The sequence below is a fragment of the Palaemon carinicauda genome, chromosome 23, assembly GCF_036898095.1.
Source record: "Palaemon carinicauda isolate YSFRI2023 chromosome 23, ASM3689809v2, whole genome shotgun sequence".
In the NCBI taxonomy this organism is placed as follows: domain Eukaryota; kingdom Metazoa; phylum Arthropoda; class Malacostraca; order Decapoda; family Palaemonidae; genus Palaemon; species Palaemon carinicauda.
Genome location: NC_090747.1, coordinates 71,032,053 through 71,049,552, shown reverse-complemented (window position 1 = coordinate 71,049,552; position 17,500 = coordinate 71,032,053). Strand labels below are relative to the sequence as shown.

The window sequence follows — 17,500 nt, the reverse complement described above, 5'->3', positions numbered from 1 at the left end:
ATATATTGATAGATTAATACTTACAGTATTCCAATGTACAAATACTTGTGTATACAATTATCTTTCAAATGGTTTTTAAATGAAAAAAACAGGTTGGGAAACAAAAAAGTAGTTAGAATTAACCCCAAAAATAACGTTTTAATGGGGCTAAGTCACGCTCCTGAAGTGATACCTTATTGCTTCAGGTGCACTGGTAAGATATCCCCTTGCCCCTCACAGGCTCTACCTGTTGTTTGGTAACGTGTTTACCTCGCATTCGCGTGGCAAGAGATCGATCCCCGCCCAGGGCTGTGAGTTTAAGCTGTTTACTGGGGAGGCTACTGCTGTGGTAGGGCACCACAGTGGGGGGTTGGGCTTGCCCGGCTGACGTTCTGGTGAGCATCTATTCTGATGGAACTGGAACTGAAACCAGACACCTTTAACCTTTAACCTTTAATACCCCTAAAAGTTGGTCAAATATGCACACCAATTTTATTATCCAATTACAAGCCTTATACTGTACCTCAGTGGTTGGGAAATAATAGGGCCTACCTGCTGTACAATCCATCTAATTCCCCAAATCTTGGAGAAATAATATGCACTCAATCTTATTCCTCCCATGGTTGGTGAAATTACACAAAGCAATGGTTTATTTGAAGTCATTGGGCTTGTAATTTTTGCTCTTGTTTAATTTATGGTTCATCCTACAGATTGTTTCTACTGTACATTATATGTTGGGGATAATCACTTGTAAATTTAACATTGGTAATCGTCCCTACATGAGAATTTTGATTGTTACAGTTCTGTTCGTTGCTATATGGCATTACATTAAATTGCAGTTAGTTCCCTTTCATTTGAAAGAGGTAAATTTCAAGAGTGGATTCTTAGATTGAGAAGTTCTTAAGTCCAACATGATTAACAAAGGCATTCGGATTGCATCCTCAAGCCCATAATCTTCATTATTTTCAGTCAGGTGTTTTTCTAACACTAGTAAGCAATCCTTATGTATCAAGAATTTCTACAACTTTTATCTATGTATTATTCTGTATTACCTTTAAAAGAAGAAGTTTTTTTTATATTTTGCACACAGGCTCTTATCTCTTACATTTCATAAATCGAATGTACTTATGTTGAAGATATGTTATAAAGGATATTATATATAGTATTTAACAGTACTGTATTTTATTTGATTGATACTTTTCTCTTGGTAAAGGTAGAAGAGAGACATTAGCTATGGTAAGCAGTTCCTATAGGAGAAGGACACTAAAATAAAACCATTATTCTCTAGTCTTGGGTAGTGCCATAGCATCTATACCATGTTCTTCCACTGTCTTGGGTAAGAGATCTCTTGCTTGAGGGAACACTCAGGCACACTTTTCTATCTTGTTTCTCTTCCTCTTGTTATTTAGAAGTTTTTATAGTTTATATATGAAAGATTTATTTTAAGGTTATTATTGTTCTTAAACTTCTCCTCTAGTTTGTCCTTTTTATTCCTTTCCTCACTGGGTTATTTTCCCTGTTGGAGCCCTTGAGCTTAGAGCATCCTGCTTTTCCAACTAGGGTTGTACATACATACATATACCAAGGCACTTCCCCCAATTTTGGGGGGTAGCCGACATCAACAAATGAAACAAAAACAAAAACAAAAAAGGGGACCTCTACTCTCTACGTTCCTCCCAGCCTGACAAGGGACTCAACCGAGTTCAGCTGGTACTGCTAGGGTGCCACAGCCCACCCTCCCCCGTTTCCACCACAGATGAAGCTTCATAAGGCTGAATCCCCTACTGATGCTACCTCCGCGGTCATCTAAGGCATCGGAGGAAGCAGCATGGCCTACCGGAACTGCGTCACAATCGCTCGCCATTCATTCCTATTTCTAGCACGCTCTCTTGCCTCTCTCACATCTATCCTCCTATCACCCAGAGCTTCCTTCACTCCATCCATCCACCCAAACCTTGGCCTTCCTCTTGTACTTCTCCCATCAACTCTTGCATTCATCACCTTCTTTAGCAGACAGCCATTTTCCATTCTCTCAACATGGCCAAACCACCTCAACACATTCATATCCACTCTAGCTGCTAACTCATTTCTTACACCCGTTCTCACTCTCACCACTTCGTTCCTAACCCTATCTACTCGAGATACACCAGCCATACTCCTTAGACACTTCATCTCAAACACATTCAATTTCTGTCTCTTCATCACTTTCATTCCCCACAACTCCGATCCATACATCACAGTTGGTACAATCACTTTTTCATATAGAACTCTCTTTACATTCATGCCCAACCCTCTATTTTTTACTACTCCCTTAACTGCCCCCAACACTTTGCAACCTTCATTCACTCTCTGACGTACATCTGCTTCCACTCCACCATTTGCTGCAACAACAGACCCCAAGTACTTAAACTGATCCACCTCCTCAAGTAACTCTCCATTCAACATGACATTCAACCTTGCACCACATTCCCTTCTCGTGCATCTCATAACCTTACTCTTACCCACATTAACTCTCAACTTCCTAGGGTTGTAGCTTAGTAAATAATAATAATAATAATAATAATAATAATAATAATGACCCTATTGCCCAAAGCCAGGGCTAGGAAGGTCATTCAGCACTGAGTAACTGAGTTCAAGGTGTTTTAGTGATGTGCAATGCATCGTTTTTTTTTTTTTTTTTTTTTTTTTTTTTTTTTTTTTTTTTTTGTGGATTTTATTGATGTCCATATAAATTAATCTGTATATATTGCCAAGTTTAGGATAATGATTGAGATAACACTAGTTTAGGCTAACAATTAACCATTAAGTGTATTACATTATCTTTTCTGTTGGTTACATTTATTAAATGTTTTTTAATACTGATTGGAATGAACCAGTTGAAAAAAGTACTCTATTATGGTTTTAAAAATATATTATTTCTATTACTGTATTATATTTACACTGAAGTGCTTTATTACAGCACTACTTTATATCTTATGAATTTTACTACAGTATACTGTGTACTCGTCAAAGCTACATCTGAATTTGGTACAGACTGACATGAATTAGTTGCTGATCATGTAAAATATTGATTTTTTTTTTTTGCACTGTTTGACATCCCCTATGGTTATACAGTAATTTGTTAATAAGAGAGTTAATAGTGAAATGGACCTGGCAGCATTCATTTATATAAAAATTAATGAAAAATGTGGATTACTTACAGGCTCCATTAAGGCTATGGAATGCAGTGGCCTCAGGAGAGATTGAAGAGGTTGAACAGGTTCTGGCAACGATGACTCCTGACCCCGAAATTGTGTTGCAAGGATGGGACACCTCACCATATGAGGAAGCTCACAGACGAGGGCATCACCACATTCTAAAGGTCCTCGATGGCTTTATGAGTAGACAACCACAAGTACCAGACAATGATATGATTATCACTGTCATGCAGGTAAAAATATAGGAGTAGAAATTGAACAGAAATAAAGTTTATATAAAAATGAAAATTTGTTAGTGGTTTTATCAGATGATTTAGTAAGAGATGGCCTTTAGGCTAACAGCTGGGCTTAGTTTGAGGATAACTTTAAGGAACTATAATTAGTAACCTAGGTACTGTTGAGTACTGTTGTAGGTGGACCAATGAACCAACCACCTTTTGAGAAAATAGGGTTACTCTATTTCAGGATTGGCTAGACAGTTTAATGTTAGTCCCTATTTTGAAAGTACAGTGTGGTAACATTCTCTAAAACCACACATACATTAAATACAATGCCCTGACATAGTCTCTCCATGTTCTCCATTTTCAATACATATGTAGAAATACTGAGTACTATACATTTGATATTATTTTAATTCTTAGCCAAGATTCATTACTATTCCTTAATTGAAGGAAAAATTCAACCTAAATACTGTACTACTAAAATTTACTCTCCCTAAGCCTGGTAGTTTGTCTTGGCAGTATCCCATGTAAATAAAGTCGGTTTATTTTTTTTTTTTTTTACATATGGCCAAGACACACTTGTGTTACATTGTCAATTTCCTCTCTGGTTAATATTATTATTTGTGCTCACTTCTTCTCTATATAGGACCATATAGTTATGGTTAAATGCACAGTCACTAAGCTGCTTTCAGGTAAACAGACCCACAATCACTCTGTGCTAACGGGAGTAATTGGGTCTTTTCGTAGCATCATTATTGAAAGGAGTATATGGTGTTCATCAGGGTAGTGTTCAGGGTAGTGTTCTAGGTCCTTAACTTTTTTCTGTATACTATATGTATTTCAGTCTTAAAATGTAAACTTACTGCATATGCAGATGGTGCTATTCTCTTTGTATCAATTCTATCTCCTGAATGTAGACCCGCAGTTGCTTAATTTGTTAATAGAGATCAAGGTAAAATTAGTTTGTTCCGTAACTGGAATACAAACTTACTGTACTCTTTTTATTAGGGGTATTACTTTCGGCGAAGCTGAAAGGACGAGTAATTAAAATTTAGCGAGGGTTAACTACCCATTCCGTTAGTTAGCGGGAATAAGAGGGGGGGGGCTGGCCAGCTTGCTACCACTTCCACTCTCACACCTGTCATCACCTCACTTTGCTTTTGGCTCGGATGGTGAACAGTCAATGCCGTTTTTCATCCTCGCTAAGTTATATTTTGGACTGCCATTAATGCTTTTTGTTTGTGCTTTCTCTTTAATAGCGTGCGTATGTGTTGACCTCTGCCAACCATGCGTGCCTGCCTTGGACTTGAAGGCCGGCCATGCGGTACCTTCATGTCGGCTGTGGACACCGATTGTCATACTCTTTGTCCCGCCTGCAGAGGTCAACGGTGTGATAGTGAAAATAAGTGTAGTGAGTGTCAGGAGTGGTTTGCCTCCCAGTGGGAAAGGTTTGGGTACCGGCAGAAGAAGTCAAAGCGGGATATTTCTCCTTTGAAGGTTTTTTCGAAAGGGGAAAAACCCAAGGCTTCTTTTTCCACTTCCTGACCTTCCTCCGAAGCTCCTGCTCGTTCGGCCTCTTCCGAGAGACCGTTGAGTATTAGCGTAGGCCCTTTAATTGATGGTCAACCCCAGTCCTCGAGAAATGGTGTTGCTTCCCTTAGCAAAGAGGCCTCGCCTCTCCCCCTGGGTGAGGCCTTGTCTCTATCTCCCTTTATATAGGTGTGGTCATCCTTGGAGCTTCTGGGTCCGCCCTCCAAGGACTCCTTGCTGCAGATCATCATCTGTGGTGCAAGTGTGCAGCCTTCGCCGACTTCGGAGGTGGATCCTCTGTCATGTGTCGATGTAGTGGTGTCTGGGGCGTCTTCTGCTGCTGCTGCCGCCGCCGACGCCCCTTTCCCTTGAGATTCTTCAGCTGTTGCTGCCAACTGCACTTCTCCCATTCTTGATCATCCTTCTAGGGGGAAGCAATGTCTTATTTCTCTCTCTCCTGCGAGTGTTTCTCCTCGGAGGATGAGTTCACTCATAGAGACTCCTATGCGGAGGATTATTACCTCCAAAGGTCAGCTTGCTGATCTACCAACCCCTAGAGGGCGTCAATGATCTCGCAGAGCTGGCCCTCCACTTCACCTAGAGGTGTCCCTTCACCATCGGTGAAAAGGCTCCTCTTCGGCTCTTCAGCCTTGTCTTCGTAGCCTTCCCCCGCAGAGGAGCCTTCTTTTCCGTCGTCTTCCGGCCCTTGACCTTCGCCTGAACCTTCTCCTGATGACGCTGCCGCTATTCCTCGGACTTCGGCCTTGGACTCTTCTGGGGATCATCCGCGATTCCCTCTAGAGGATGTTTTCCCTTCCAAAGGGCACATCCATGTTCCTGACATCCAACGCGTCGATCTTCTGCATCTCGCTGACCTTCTGACCTGCCTTCTCCATTCCTGGTTCCTATTCCAAGCCTGCCTGCTCGTGATGTGTCCAAACATCACTTGCCCTCATGAACCCGCCGCCCTACGCAGCGTTCTAGACCTTCGGCTGTGCACCAGTGTTCTCCAATGCGCCCGCGCTCATCAGTGCACCAGTGCTCGCCAACAACTCGTCAGCACTTCTCCTTGCGCGTGAGCGCTCTCCAATGCCCCAGCGATCTCCTGATTGCCAGTGCTCTCCAGCGCATCCCCGCCTTTTAAAATACCAGCGTTTGCCAGCTTGCCAGTGCTCCCCAGCTCAACAGTGCTCTCCTGTGCGTCTACGCTCTTCTCTCAGGCACTCATACCATCTAGTTTCTCACCCATCAAGTCTCGAACTTGTGGGTGAACACCATCCTGAAACATTGGGATGCTGTGTCTGAGAGATTCCATCAGCAGGTCCCGAATGCCGAGATCACTAGGCTCAGGAACGCCTCTCTAGAGGGATCCTCTCTTTTTGAGCCAAAAGACATGGAACACGCTGCTGAAAGATGGAGGAAATCTCACCAGGACTCCCTCCTCCATAAGGCTTTGACATCCAAGCCCTATAAACCACCAGCTCCTCAGCAGTCCCGTCCAGCCACGACCTCGATGAACAAGACAGCAGCGAAGCCAGCGGTGTCTAAGAAGCCTTTTCCGACCAAAGAAAGGTAAGGCACAAAGTCCCCCAGGCGAAGAAAACTTTGTAGAGGGAGCAGCCGAAGCCACAAACGCTAAGATAGACACTCCTTCCGCTTGTCCACCAGTGGGGGGATGCCTAGAAAGTTGCTGGGACAGGTGGAAGCAACTCGGGGCCGAACCCTGGACAATCTCTGTGATTCGTTCAGGGTATCGTGTCCCGTTCACAACATCTCTCTCTCCTCTGATCAGGAATTCAGTGTCCATAGACTCCTTTGCAATGCAATCAGCAAAGGGACCAGCCCTCCAGGCAGAAGTCCAGACCCTGTTGAAGAAGGGTGCTCTCCAGGAGGTCCTCAACACGTCTCCAAGCTTCTTCAGTTGACTTTTTCTTGTCAAAAAAGGCGTCTGGAGACCAGTCTTCAACCTCTCAGCTCTGAACGAATTTGTCAAGCAAACTCCGTTCAGCATGGAGACGGCAGACACAGTCAGACAAGTGGTAAGGCCACAGGACTTAATGTGCACACTGGACCTAAAGGACGCATACTTCCAGTTCCCAATCCATCCGTCTTCAAGGAAGTACTTAAGATTCAGCCTAGACAATAGGAAATACCAGTTCAAGGTGCTGGCTTCGGTCTTTCCACAGCACCTCAAGTCTTCACCAGAGTGTTCGCCCTAGTGTCATCTTCGGCTCGCAGGATTGGCATCCATCTCCTCCGTTATCTGGGCGACTGGCTAATCCTAGCGGACTCGGTGTCAACCCTTCTTCAACACTGAGGTTTTGTCAAGATCTGGGAATCATGGTAAACCTCAAGAAGTCCTCCCTGCTTCCTATGCAGAGACTGGTATACCTAGGCATGATGTTAGACACCAATCTCCACAAAGCCTTCCCATCAGACGACAGGATAATGAGGCTGAGAAAGGTCGCAAGACCCTTTCTCAGACGAGAACTTCCAGCCCAGACGTGGCTTTGTCTCTTCGGGCACCTTTCATCTCTGGCCCGTCTAGTTCCCAATGGTCACCTCAGGATTCGATCTCTTCAGTGGCGACTCAAGTCCAGGTACAATCAGGCCTTCGACTCCCCGGACTTCTGTATTCCCATGGGATCCGCGGAACAGACGGACCTCAAATGGTGGGTGTCAGACAAAAATCTACGAAAGGGAGTGGATCTTCTCCTCCCCCCAGATTTGATTCTGTTCTCAGACGGTTCAAAAAAAAAAAAGGTGGGGGCCCACGTATGCACCACATGACCTCAGGTCTCTGGTCAGAGTTAGGAGAATACCTCCACATAAATCTCCTAGAGATGAAGGCCGTCTTCCTGGCCCTTTAACAGTTCCACCAGTTCCTGGCGGGCCTCTCAGTGGTGGTGATGAGCGACAACACCACAGTAATGGCGTACATCAACAAACAAGGAGGTACTTTTTCACAGCCCCTATCTCATCTACCAGTAGAGATACTGAAATGAGCCGAGATTCACTTGATACCACTATCGACACGCTTCATTCCAGGCAAAAGGAATGTTCTTGCTGACAACTTAAGCAAAGCATCTTAAATAGTGAATACCGAGTGGTCTTTGGCTCATCTAGTACTCAACAAAGTCCTGACTTTGTGGGGTTCTCCAACTGAGGATCTTTTTGCAACGGCCCTGAACTTCAGACTCCCGTTGTACTGCTCCCCAGTCCCAGACCCAAAGGCTCTCTGGCAAGATGCATTCCAACAATTGTGGGACAACATTGACGTCTACGCCTTTCCCCCATTCTGTCTGATGAGGAGGGTACTCAACAAGGCTAGAACATCAGTCAACCTTTCAAAGACTCTCATAGTTCTGTTATGGCATCATGCAGAATGGTTTCCAGACCTTCTGCAACTTCAGACAGTCTCTCCAACAGAACTCCCTCCATGACACGATCTACTCAAGACAATCGCATGCCAACATCTTCCACAAACACGTAGCTTAGCTACAACTTTACACCTGGAGAATATCCAGCATCTCTTCACTCAGAGAGAATTTTTGCAACAAGTTGCGAGCAGGATGTCTGGATACCTGCGGAAATCATCAGCAGCAGTCTACCAGGCAAAGTGGAATGTCTTCAGTGGTTGGTATCATGGAAGGGGTATATCTCCTCTCGATGCCACTATTCCAGCAATAGCGGAGTTCCTTGTGTATTTGCATGAAGAAATGCGCTTTTCAGTCTCAGCGGTAAAAGCCTATTGCTCAGCCCTAAGCTTCGCCCTCAGACTGAACAGAATGGTCATTTCCTAATCACTGGAACTTTCTTTACTTATACGAAGTTACGAACTTACCTGTCCTCTGTCTGAAGTGAGACCTCCCTTGTGAAACATGGTTCGAGTTCTCAGGTCTCTGAAAAGATCTCCCTATGAACCATTACGCCAGGCAACAGATCGCCACCTGACTTGGAAGACGGTTTTCCTACTAGCTTTGGCTTCGGCCATGCGAGTCGGTGAACTTCATGGTCTCTCATACGACATCGCCCATTCAAGCTTCCTCCCTGAGTTTGTTGCCAAGACTCAGAATCCGGGAGTGGTGGATCCTCGATTTGACTTCTTCCAAATTTCGAGTCTCCGCTCCGTAATATTACCCTGATCATCTCTTACTCTGCCCAGTGAGGAGTTTGAGGCTGTATCTCAAGAGAACAGTCGCAGCCCATCCCCCGTGTGCCTGCACTTTTATCAGCGCAAGGAGGAATAAGAGGAGGGTCACCAAGAACACCATCTCTGCTTGGATTCGCAAGGTCATAGACCATACCCTGAAACTGGATCCTCCTCCTTCACGTCGCCCCAGAGCTCACGATGTCGGGTGTAGCTACGTCCCTGGCTTTCAAGAGAAATTTCTCAGTGAAGCAGGTTCTACAGGCTGGGGTATAGAAACGTCGGAATACGTTCACAGCCCACTACCTGCAAGACGTGACCCACAGGAGGCTCGATACGTTCTCTATCAGCCCTGTGGTGGCTGCACAACAGCTGGTATAATACCTCAAGCTCCTTATTGGACAAGTAGCAAAAGGTTGAGTGCACTGTTACCCGGGTTTAGTCCGCGTGAATGAAAAGGTTTGACTGGCTCTTATTCTTTTCTTCATCCTCCCCTCTCTTGGGGAAAGCAGCATCCTGGGTTCTCTGCACAAGCTGACCTCAAACCACTGCAGGTAAACTATGCTTCCTTGTGTACCTGGTATTAAGCTAATACTGTTGCGTCCCCATACCCTGGCGAGGTGGTATTGGGAAAGTCCTGGTTACAAGTGTTTTTCCTACAAAGATTTGGAATAACTTTTACCTGGACAGTCACGTTACTAAATATCTCAACACACAGCTTGCTTAGGCCGTGAACCTGTAACAAGGTTTAGTGAGTTGCAGGGACTCCTTATTTTAGGTACAAATCTATTCAAAATAAGGAGCCCCTGGGTAGCCTAAAAGCCAGATTGGCAGGGACGTCCACTCTCCTAATGGGCGAGTCACCCCTAATAAATAGCGTATGTTTGTATTCCAGTGACGGAACAAATGACAAATTCGTAGATAATTTATATTTTTCCTAATGATACAAACCTTTAGCTATTTATACAAACTTACCCGCCAGCCCTATTCCCCTTGAAGTCCTACCTCCAAGCAAATTGAGCTAAATTACAGGTGTGCGAGTGGGAGCAGTAGCAAGCTATCCCCCTACCCCCGCTAGCTAGTGGAATGGGTAGTTAACCCTCTCTAAATTTTAATGGCTTGTCCTATCAGCTTCTCCAAAAGAAATAGCCCTAATAAATAGCTAAAGGTTTGTATCGTTAGGAAATATACAAATTATCTACGAAGTTGTCAGAGACATGGTGCAAATCATGAGGAACAAAGTTGAACTTTTAAGAAACTCAAAGTAGTATTGTAATAGGTCATGGAAAGTAACTCCTAAGATCCAGATCTTTGCATTGACAATACCTCTTTGATTTTAGACAACTTAGCTAATATTCTTGGTGTGATTTTTCATAGAAAATTTAATTTTAGAAATACATTTAGTCTTTCTTCATTAATTGCAGAAAAAAGCCATAATGAGTCAAGATTCCACAATTTTTTTTAATTCTCCTATTCTACCAAGGTTTAAGTGGAGTATTGTTCTACTGTTAAATCTTCAGCTGCCTACTCTTATCTTAATTTGTTTGACAGGAACTTGCTATCTATTAAATTCCTTATCTCTGATTGGGATATTAATCTCTGGCACTGCTGTTTAGTTGGTTCGTGCATATTTTATATTTTTCATAATTATGACCATCCTTTGCATTCAGATGTAACCAGACTACCATCATGTACGTAGTACCAGGTACGCAGTTAAATATAATAATGTTTCGGCTCTGATCAGATTGTGAAAGGATCTTCCCAATCTGATGATTGAATTGGTGGAGTTCCAGAAGTTCAAACTTGTTGCAAATGATTTTATGTTGAACAGGTTGACTTAACTCTTGTTTCATAGTTTATATGTGACTGATCTATTTTAATGTCACTGATATTAGTATATTTTATTCATTCTCATATATATCTTATTTCTCTATTCTCTTTCTACACTTGGCTGCTTTCCTCTTGTGAGCCCTTTGGCTTGTAGCATTCTGGTTGTAGCTTGGCTAATAATAAATCGGTTTAACAACGGAAAAATTATTTTTGCGGAGGCACTCTGTGGACCATAAGGAATTTCTTGTAAATAGCTAGAATAGGGAACCAAATAAGACATAAAATACACAAGAAAAATGATCTTCCCTTTTTTAGGGCTAGAATATCAAGCAAAGCAAAAAATCAATTTGTAAATGGGCAACCCATGAGCTCATGCTTTCTTGAACCTATCACTGCACCTCCAGTGCTGAATTCATCTGCTAACTGATGCCATGAAATTACTGAAGACCAATGCTATTACTAGAGACTATTATACCCAGGAGTTTGTTTCCCATCCAGCCACAATCTCTCACGTTTAGAATAAGACTCATTTATGTCCCACTTCCCTTCATTAGTCCAGGGAGGTGTGCGGGGCTGTAGGCCAACACAGCACTGCCCAAAAATAGGTTTATCGTATGTCAAAACCCTATTTTTAGGGTTAAGATGCTATGTGGTCTCAAAGGACTATTACCAGAGCAAAACTAATCTTTACACTTGTACCACAAGTGTAAAGTCCCAATAACCAAACAAATACCAAATACATGCATGCTAAAGTGAAAGGAAAGGCCTAACATCTCTACCACTTGCCTCATGAGAGTAGATCCTTGGGATAGGAGGTAGATGAACATCATTGTGTGTCTGTTAAAGGATCTGGATGAGGATCCCTCTCTTTTATTTGATGTCGCTCATGGGTGCCATGAATGAGCCTAGCATCACACATTCTTGTACAGCTTAAATCTATTTCAGGTAATATTTATTAATTATCCTATGCTAAGACTAACCCAGAAGGCTCTGGATGTCCTTAAATTGCATTTGGAAATCCCTTGGCTATTACAGGTGTTACTTTCCAAGCAACCTGCCCCCTCGATAGCTAAAAAACCCTGAAGCAGATACAGAAATCTATTGTATATTTTTTTATTCTTATACATTTTTATATTTTTTCTTTCTATTATCTTTATAAATTAAGGCATTTGTAGACCCTCCCAACACTTTTATAAACTTGTTACATATTCTTAAACAGTTTTTAAGCTAAAGCTTACTTTTACTGTAGACACATCCTTACATGTACGTAAATGAAAAAAATAAAAATCTTAACATTTACCATTGAAATTATATAAACTTCAGCCTTCGATGCTGAAGTTACCACCCTTTTCATTTTCTGAACTGTAGAGTTGCTAATGCCATAATGGTTGGCTATGTCTGCAGTTTCTCAAATCCTCAACGATGTCAAGGAGTTTCATCTTCTCTGCTATAGTAAGCATCTATCTCTGATGCATGGACTGATTGCCAGAAACCTTAGAAGGTGCAGAATGTTTACCTGGCATCATTTGGCTTGAAAGCAGTTCACAATTTTAAGCAAAAATGCAAAAAACACCATACAGCAGAGATAAAGATGCAGAGCAATGTTGCATTTGAAAACATAGAATCAAACTGTGCCGCTTGGGATACTTGAGAGTGATCCTTTGATCTGGAAGGTTGGCCAGGGCACCAGCCACTCATTAAGATACTACCACTAGAGAGTTATTGGGTCCTTTGACTGGCCAGATAGTACTACATTGGATCCCTCTTTCTGGGTACAGCTCATTTTGTGTTTGCCTACACATACACTGAATATTTTGGTCTATTCTTTCCACATTCTCCTCTGTTCTCATACACCTGACAACACTGAGATTGCCAAACAATGCTTCTTTGTTCAAGGGGTTAACTACTGCAACGTAATTGTTCAGTGGTTACTTTTCTCTTGGTAAGGGTAGAAGAGACTAACTATGGTAAGCAGCTCACTAGGAGAAGGACACTCTAAAACCCAGCCATTGTTCTCTAGTCTTGTATAGTGCCAAAGTGTCTGTTCCATGGTCTTTCACTCTCTTGAATTAGAGTTCTCTTGCTTGAGGGTACACTCGGGAATGCTTTTGTATCTTATTTCTCTTCCTATTGTTTTTTTTCAAGTTTTTATAGTTTATATACTAAAGATCTAATTTAATGTTGTTACTGTGATTGAAATATTTTATTTTTATCATTTATAACTTTTATTTGTAATTTATTTCCTTGTTTCCTCTCTTCACCAGGCTATGTTTTCATTGTTAGAGCACTTGGGCTTATAGCATCTTGCTTTTCCAACTTGGGTTATAGCTTATCTTGTGTAAATAATAATAATCAACGGCCAGGATACTGATCAGCATACTCTGATTGGTTGTGTCTACTCTACCTGCTAATAGTGTGCCTTGTATGAAATCATCTGGCAATCTAGGCTACTCTCCTCATGTTTCCCAATTTTGTTTTCTGAACAGATGCGTGATTGTTTGTGTTGCCTAATTCGCACTACACATTTTCTTCTTCCCAACAAACTAAACATAATGTGTTCATTGTATTTTTTCTACCAAACTAAATTTCTTTATTTTCATTTATTACTGTAATTTAATTGATTAATTTTGAGACTAAAAAATGCCAATAATGAAGCAATTCTCACATCGTGAGTTTTAGGGATGGTGAGAAGTTAGAATATGGGTAGCCCTTGTAGAAAAGGACTTGTTGGTCTACCTTCTGAAGTCATGGATCTCTGCAGATATGATTACAGGGTGGAGACAGGACAGAGGTTACAATAAAGTTTAAAGCCAAGATATAAAATGTTTTCCTCCTTTGAAGAGGCTTTTAATTTTCGACAAAAAAAGGAGACATGGAGTCAGAATCAGGAGATAGCTAAAAGTGAGGATTAGAAACTTCATTCCCAATGGAATTTTGCAAGTTCTCTGACTTTTACTTCTGAGGCTAAGGCTATTAAGAATAGGCCTTCCAAACCCGGGTGCTGGGCCATATGGCTGAAATTCATAAGCCATAAACAGACTGTGAAATGGTATTAATAAACTAATAAGAGAAAAAAGAGCATTATTAGCACGGAATAAATGGAAAGCGGTTGCTGACATTCGGGTAAAGAAATATATTATAAAAATTATGAGCAAAACATATAATGTGCACTAAGACCCTTATTACTCTATGCAGCAGAGATATAAGCACTAGCAAAAATGGGTAATTTGAAAATGGAACTAAGAATGCATGAGTGAGGAAGTTGCATAAAAGGGTGGTGTCCAGTGGCTTGAAAAATTTCAATAAGACCTCAGAAATTTAGACTTCTATAACATGTGAATCAGGAGGAATAAAGAGTCGTTTGTCAGAAAAGGTGTAGATGAAGATCAGTATGATAAATAGCCAGAACAATAGGGAAAATTTTATAGTTGAAGACCCAGACTAGATGGAAATTCAGGGTGAAAGTTTACAAGAGTAAATAAAAACCTCTTAACTCCATAAAAGGATATGTTGAAAAATGTAAGAAAAAAAGTTGATGATGATGAGAACTATGATTAACCAGGAAACTTGTGAAGTTATTCGTCATCATTACATCATTTGCTGTGCTGTACTGTAGTACCTTTGGTTATGAGTAGCTTTAAATATGAGCATGCAAATTTGAAATGGGTTAGAAGTGCTACAGCAGTCTGCGAGCAAAATTATGTGCCAATTGGACATTTTTAGTTGAAAAGTACTAAGAAGATCAGCATGTGATACCCAAAAATCAGTCACATGGTGCCTATTGCCACCCACTTAGTGTTCATGTGATTTTGTAGGTAGTAGGTTGGCCAGGGCACCAGCAACCCATTGAGATACTACCACTAGAGAGTTATTGGGTCCATTGACTGGCCAGACAGTACAGTGCTACTGTACCTTGGATACCTTTCTCTGGTTATAGCTCAATTTGTCTTTGCCTACACATACACCAAATAGTCTGGCCTATTCTTTCTACATTCTCCTCTGTCCTCATACACCTTGCACCTGACAACACTGAGATTACCAAACAATTCTTCTTTGCTCAAAGGGTTAACTACTGCACTAATTGTTCAGTATGGTAGCTACTTTCCTCTTCATGTGGAAGGACACTTGCTTGAGGGTACACTCGGGCACACTATTCCATTTTATTTTTTTCTTCCTCTTGATTTTTTGAAATGGTGCATTGGGCAGGCTTGATAAAAGGGCCATAGATGCCTGGTGGTTTATCAAGAGTTTGTCTTTAATTTATCAGTTTCATTTTATAACTCATATCTGTAGAACAGGGAACGAGCAGTCTCTGTTTTCGCTCTCAAGGTTACATAATAAAAAACTAACATCACACAATAAAACAAGAACATTAATAAAATTGATTGCTTTTCTTAGTAATTGTAATAACCAAGAACGAAGAATAACGACAACGTAACAAATAAACAAGGATATAGTCTAAATCGAAGCCTCTGAGGCGAGTACAAACTAACAGACTAAATCGCTAAACTTAATTCGCTATTCTTTAAATCGCTATTCTTCGTAGGTCCAAATTGGACTTGCAAGCAAATAAATACCATAGTAAAAATTAATGATAACACTAAAAGGCCATAAAACGTAAGTGATATAACCTAGATGACAGAGTACCAGATGGGCAAAAATAACTAGAATATTTACCGAAGCGAACATAACCTAAAATGGCTGCCGATACCTCGGCAGGACAATCGCTTCCAAAACTAAAAACCGCCATATTGGAAACAGAACAAATGCCCGGTACTGTCAAAAGCTGCCAAAACAAACTATGGTACTTAACATTGGTAAGGGTGAAGTAGCAACGTCAGTCATGTTGAATTAACGACAATCACTTCGAAAAACACAAGGCAAAACACTTATCAACTTTGCGGGCAAGTCCAAAACAGAAGGATGACCTGGTGAGCGCGAGTGGTAGGTGTCGGTAGGGTAACCTAACTGTATTCTCTAGGGCCTGTCACGGCCCTCCCCTTTTGATGAAGGGATTATCTAAATGGAAGACAGCCTGTGAATAGTGTTTTATAAACGCCCTTGTTAGATATACGACATCAACAAGGTGCTCGCGCGAGGGTTGTAACCTCTGCATTCCATGCTTTTAATTTTCTCTGGTATATTTGGAAGATTTATATCAGAAAAAGTACAAAGAAGGACTTTTTCGCCGGGCGTCACAGGTCTCTCCCCAGAAATAGATTTTTCCTTCGTCAAAATCCCTTTTATTCCTATCAATTCTTATGCTGTCTGGAGATATTAAGCAAAATCTTGGACTAAGACCTCACAGTTGCATCCAGACTGTATGGTATTCTTTTTTTGCTCAGAAACTTTGGTTTCTAATGTGAGGCACTCATCTGAGCTCCTTATAACTGGTTTTAAGAAGCCAATAATTTTGAAGCAATATGCCATTCTTAGGGCCAAGGGAATGGCGGTGTATATTAGGACTGAGTACCCTGCTTCTCATAAGTCCTGCTATGAATGTGGATGTCATGAGATTCACGTAATAAAAGTTTGTGGCAGGCATAACAAATTCTATTTGTGTTCGATCTACCGGAAATCCAGATATCGATGATTCTATCTTTGACTGTCTCCTTACCATTATGGCTAACATACAAGAAGATGATAAAAAGGTCCTATTTTTGTTGGTGACTTCAATGCTCACCATAGGGAGTGGTGAAATTCTGTTTTTCCTACTGATCACCATGGCTTAAGAGCTTTGGACTTTGCCTCTGAATCAGGCTGTGAGCAAATCATAAGTGAATCTACTCACAGGTCTGGTAACTGCTTAGACCGCTTATACACCGACTCCCTTGGTATTATAGCAAATAAGGTTGGTTATCCAGTTGGAACATCTGATCAAGCCTTGATTTCATTAGTAGTAAAGAATGAGCAGCCTGTCTCCAATGTAAGATCTTTATTAAATCTCAAGCAGGCTGGAACAGCAATTTGAGTGATCTTTTGGGCTTGAATTGGTCACAATTGCATAATAGGTCTTGATCCCATTGTTCCTTAGAATGAGAAGCTAGTCAGCATAATTGATAGGTGTATCCCTTCTTGTGTGCTAAGGTATTGAGTGAAAGACAAACCATGGTTCAATGATGATTGTAGAGGTGCTTATTTGGAGAAGCAGGAGGCCTATCATCTTTGGAAGGATAACAGATCAGGTTTACTTGGAATAACTATGCTCAGCTTAGAGCTTTTCTCAGAGTTTATGCTTCAAATGATAAGGAATATAATTTAACCATTTATGGTACAACCCAGCAACATGAGTGGTAGGCTAACCTTAAATCTGCACTCTCTGGTGTAGATGCAACAGTTCTTCCTTTACTTAAACCAGATGGCTCTGTAACTCACTGTCCAAAGGAAAAGGCAATCCTTTTGGGTGATGTTTGACAGTATGCAGAGTAATGAGAAATTTGATCTTCCTCATTCTTGTTTTCATGAGGCTAAACTATTTTAGCTTTTCAATCTTGTGGAATTAAAGCTCTGTTGATGGACCTTGATGCTTAAGGAGGTGTAGACCCAATTAGTATTTTTCCTTTGTTTTTTATAATGATTTCAGATTTCTTGGC

General features: G+C 41.3%; 1 protein-coding gene across 2 annotated transcripts in view; it reads left to right on the top strand.

Annotated features, from left to right (window-relative positions):
* Positions 1-17,500, top strand: part of LOC137617166 (uncharacterized) — a 159,180-nt gene that overhangs the window by 128,905 nt on the left and 12,775 nt on the right. For both annotated transcript variants that reach the window (XM_068347021.1, XM_068347022.1), the window contains one exon: positions 3,182-3,409. In XM_068347021.1, coding sequence (XP_068203122.1) covers positions 3,182-3,409 — 228 coding nt within the window. The remainder of the gene's footprint in view (positions 1-3,181; positions 3,410-17,500) is intronic.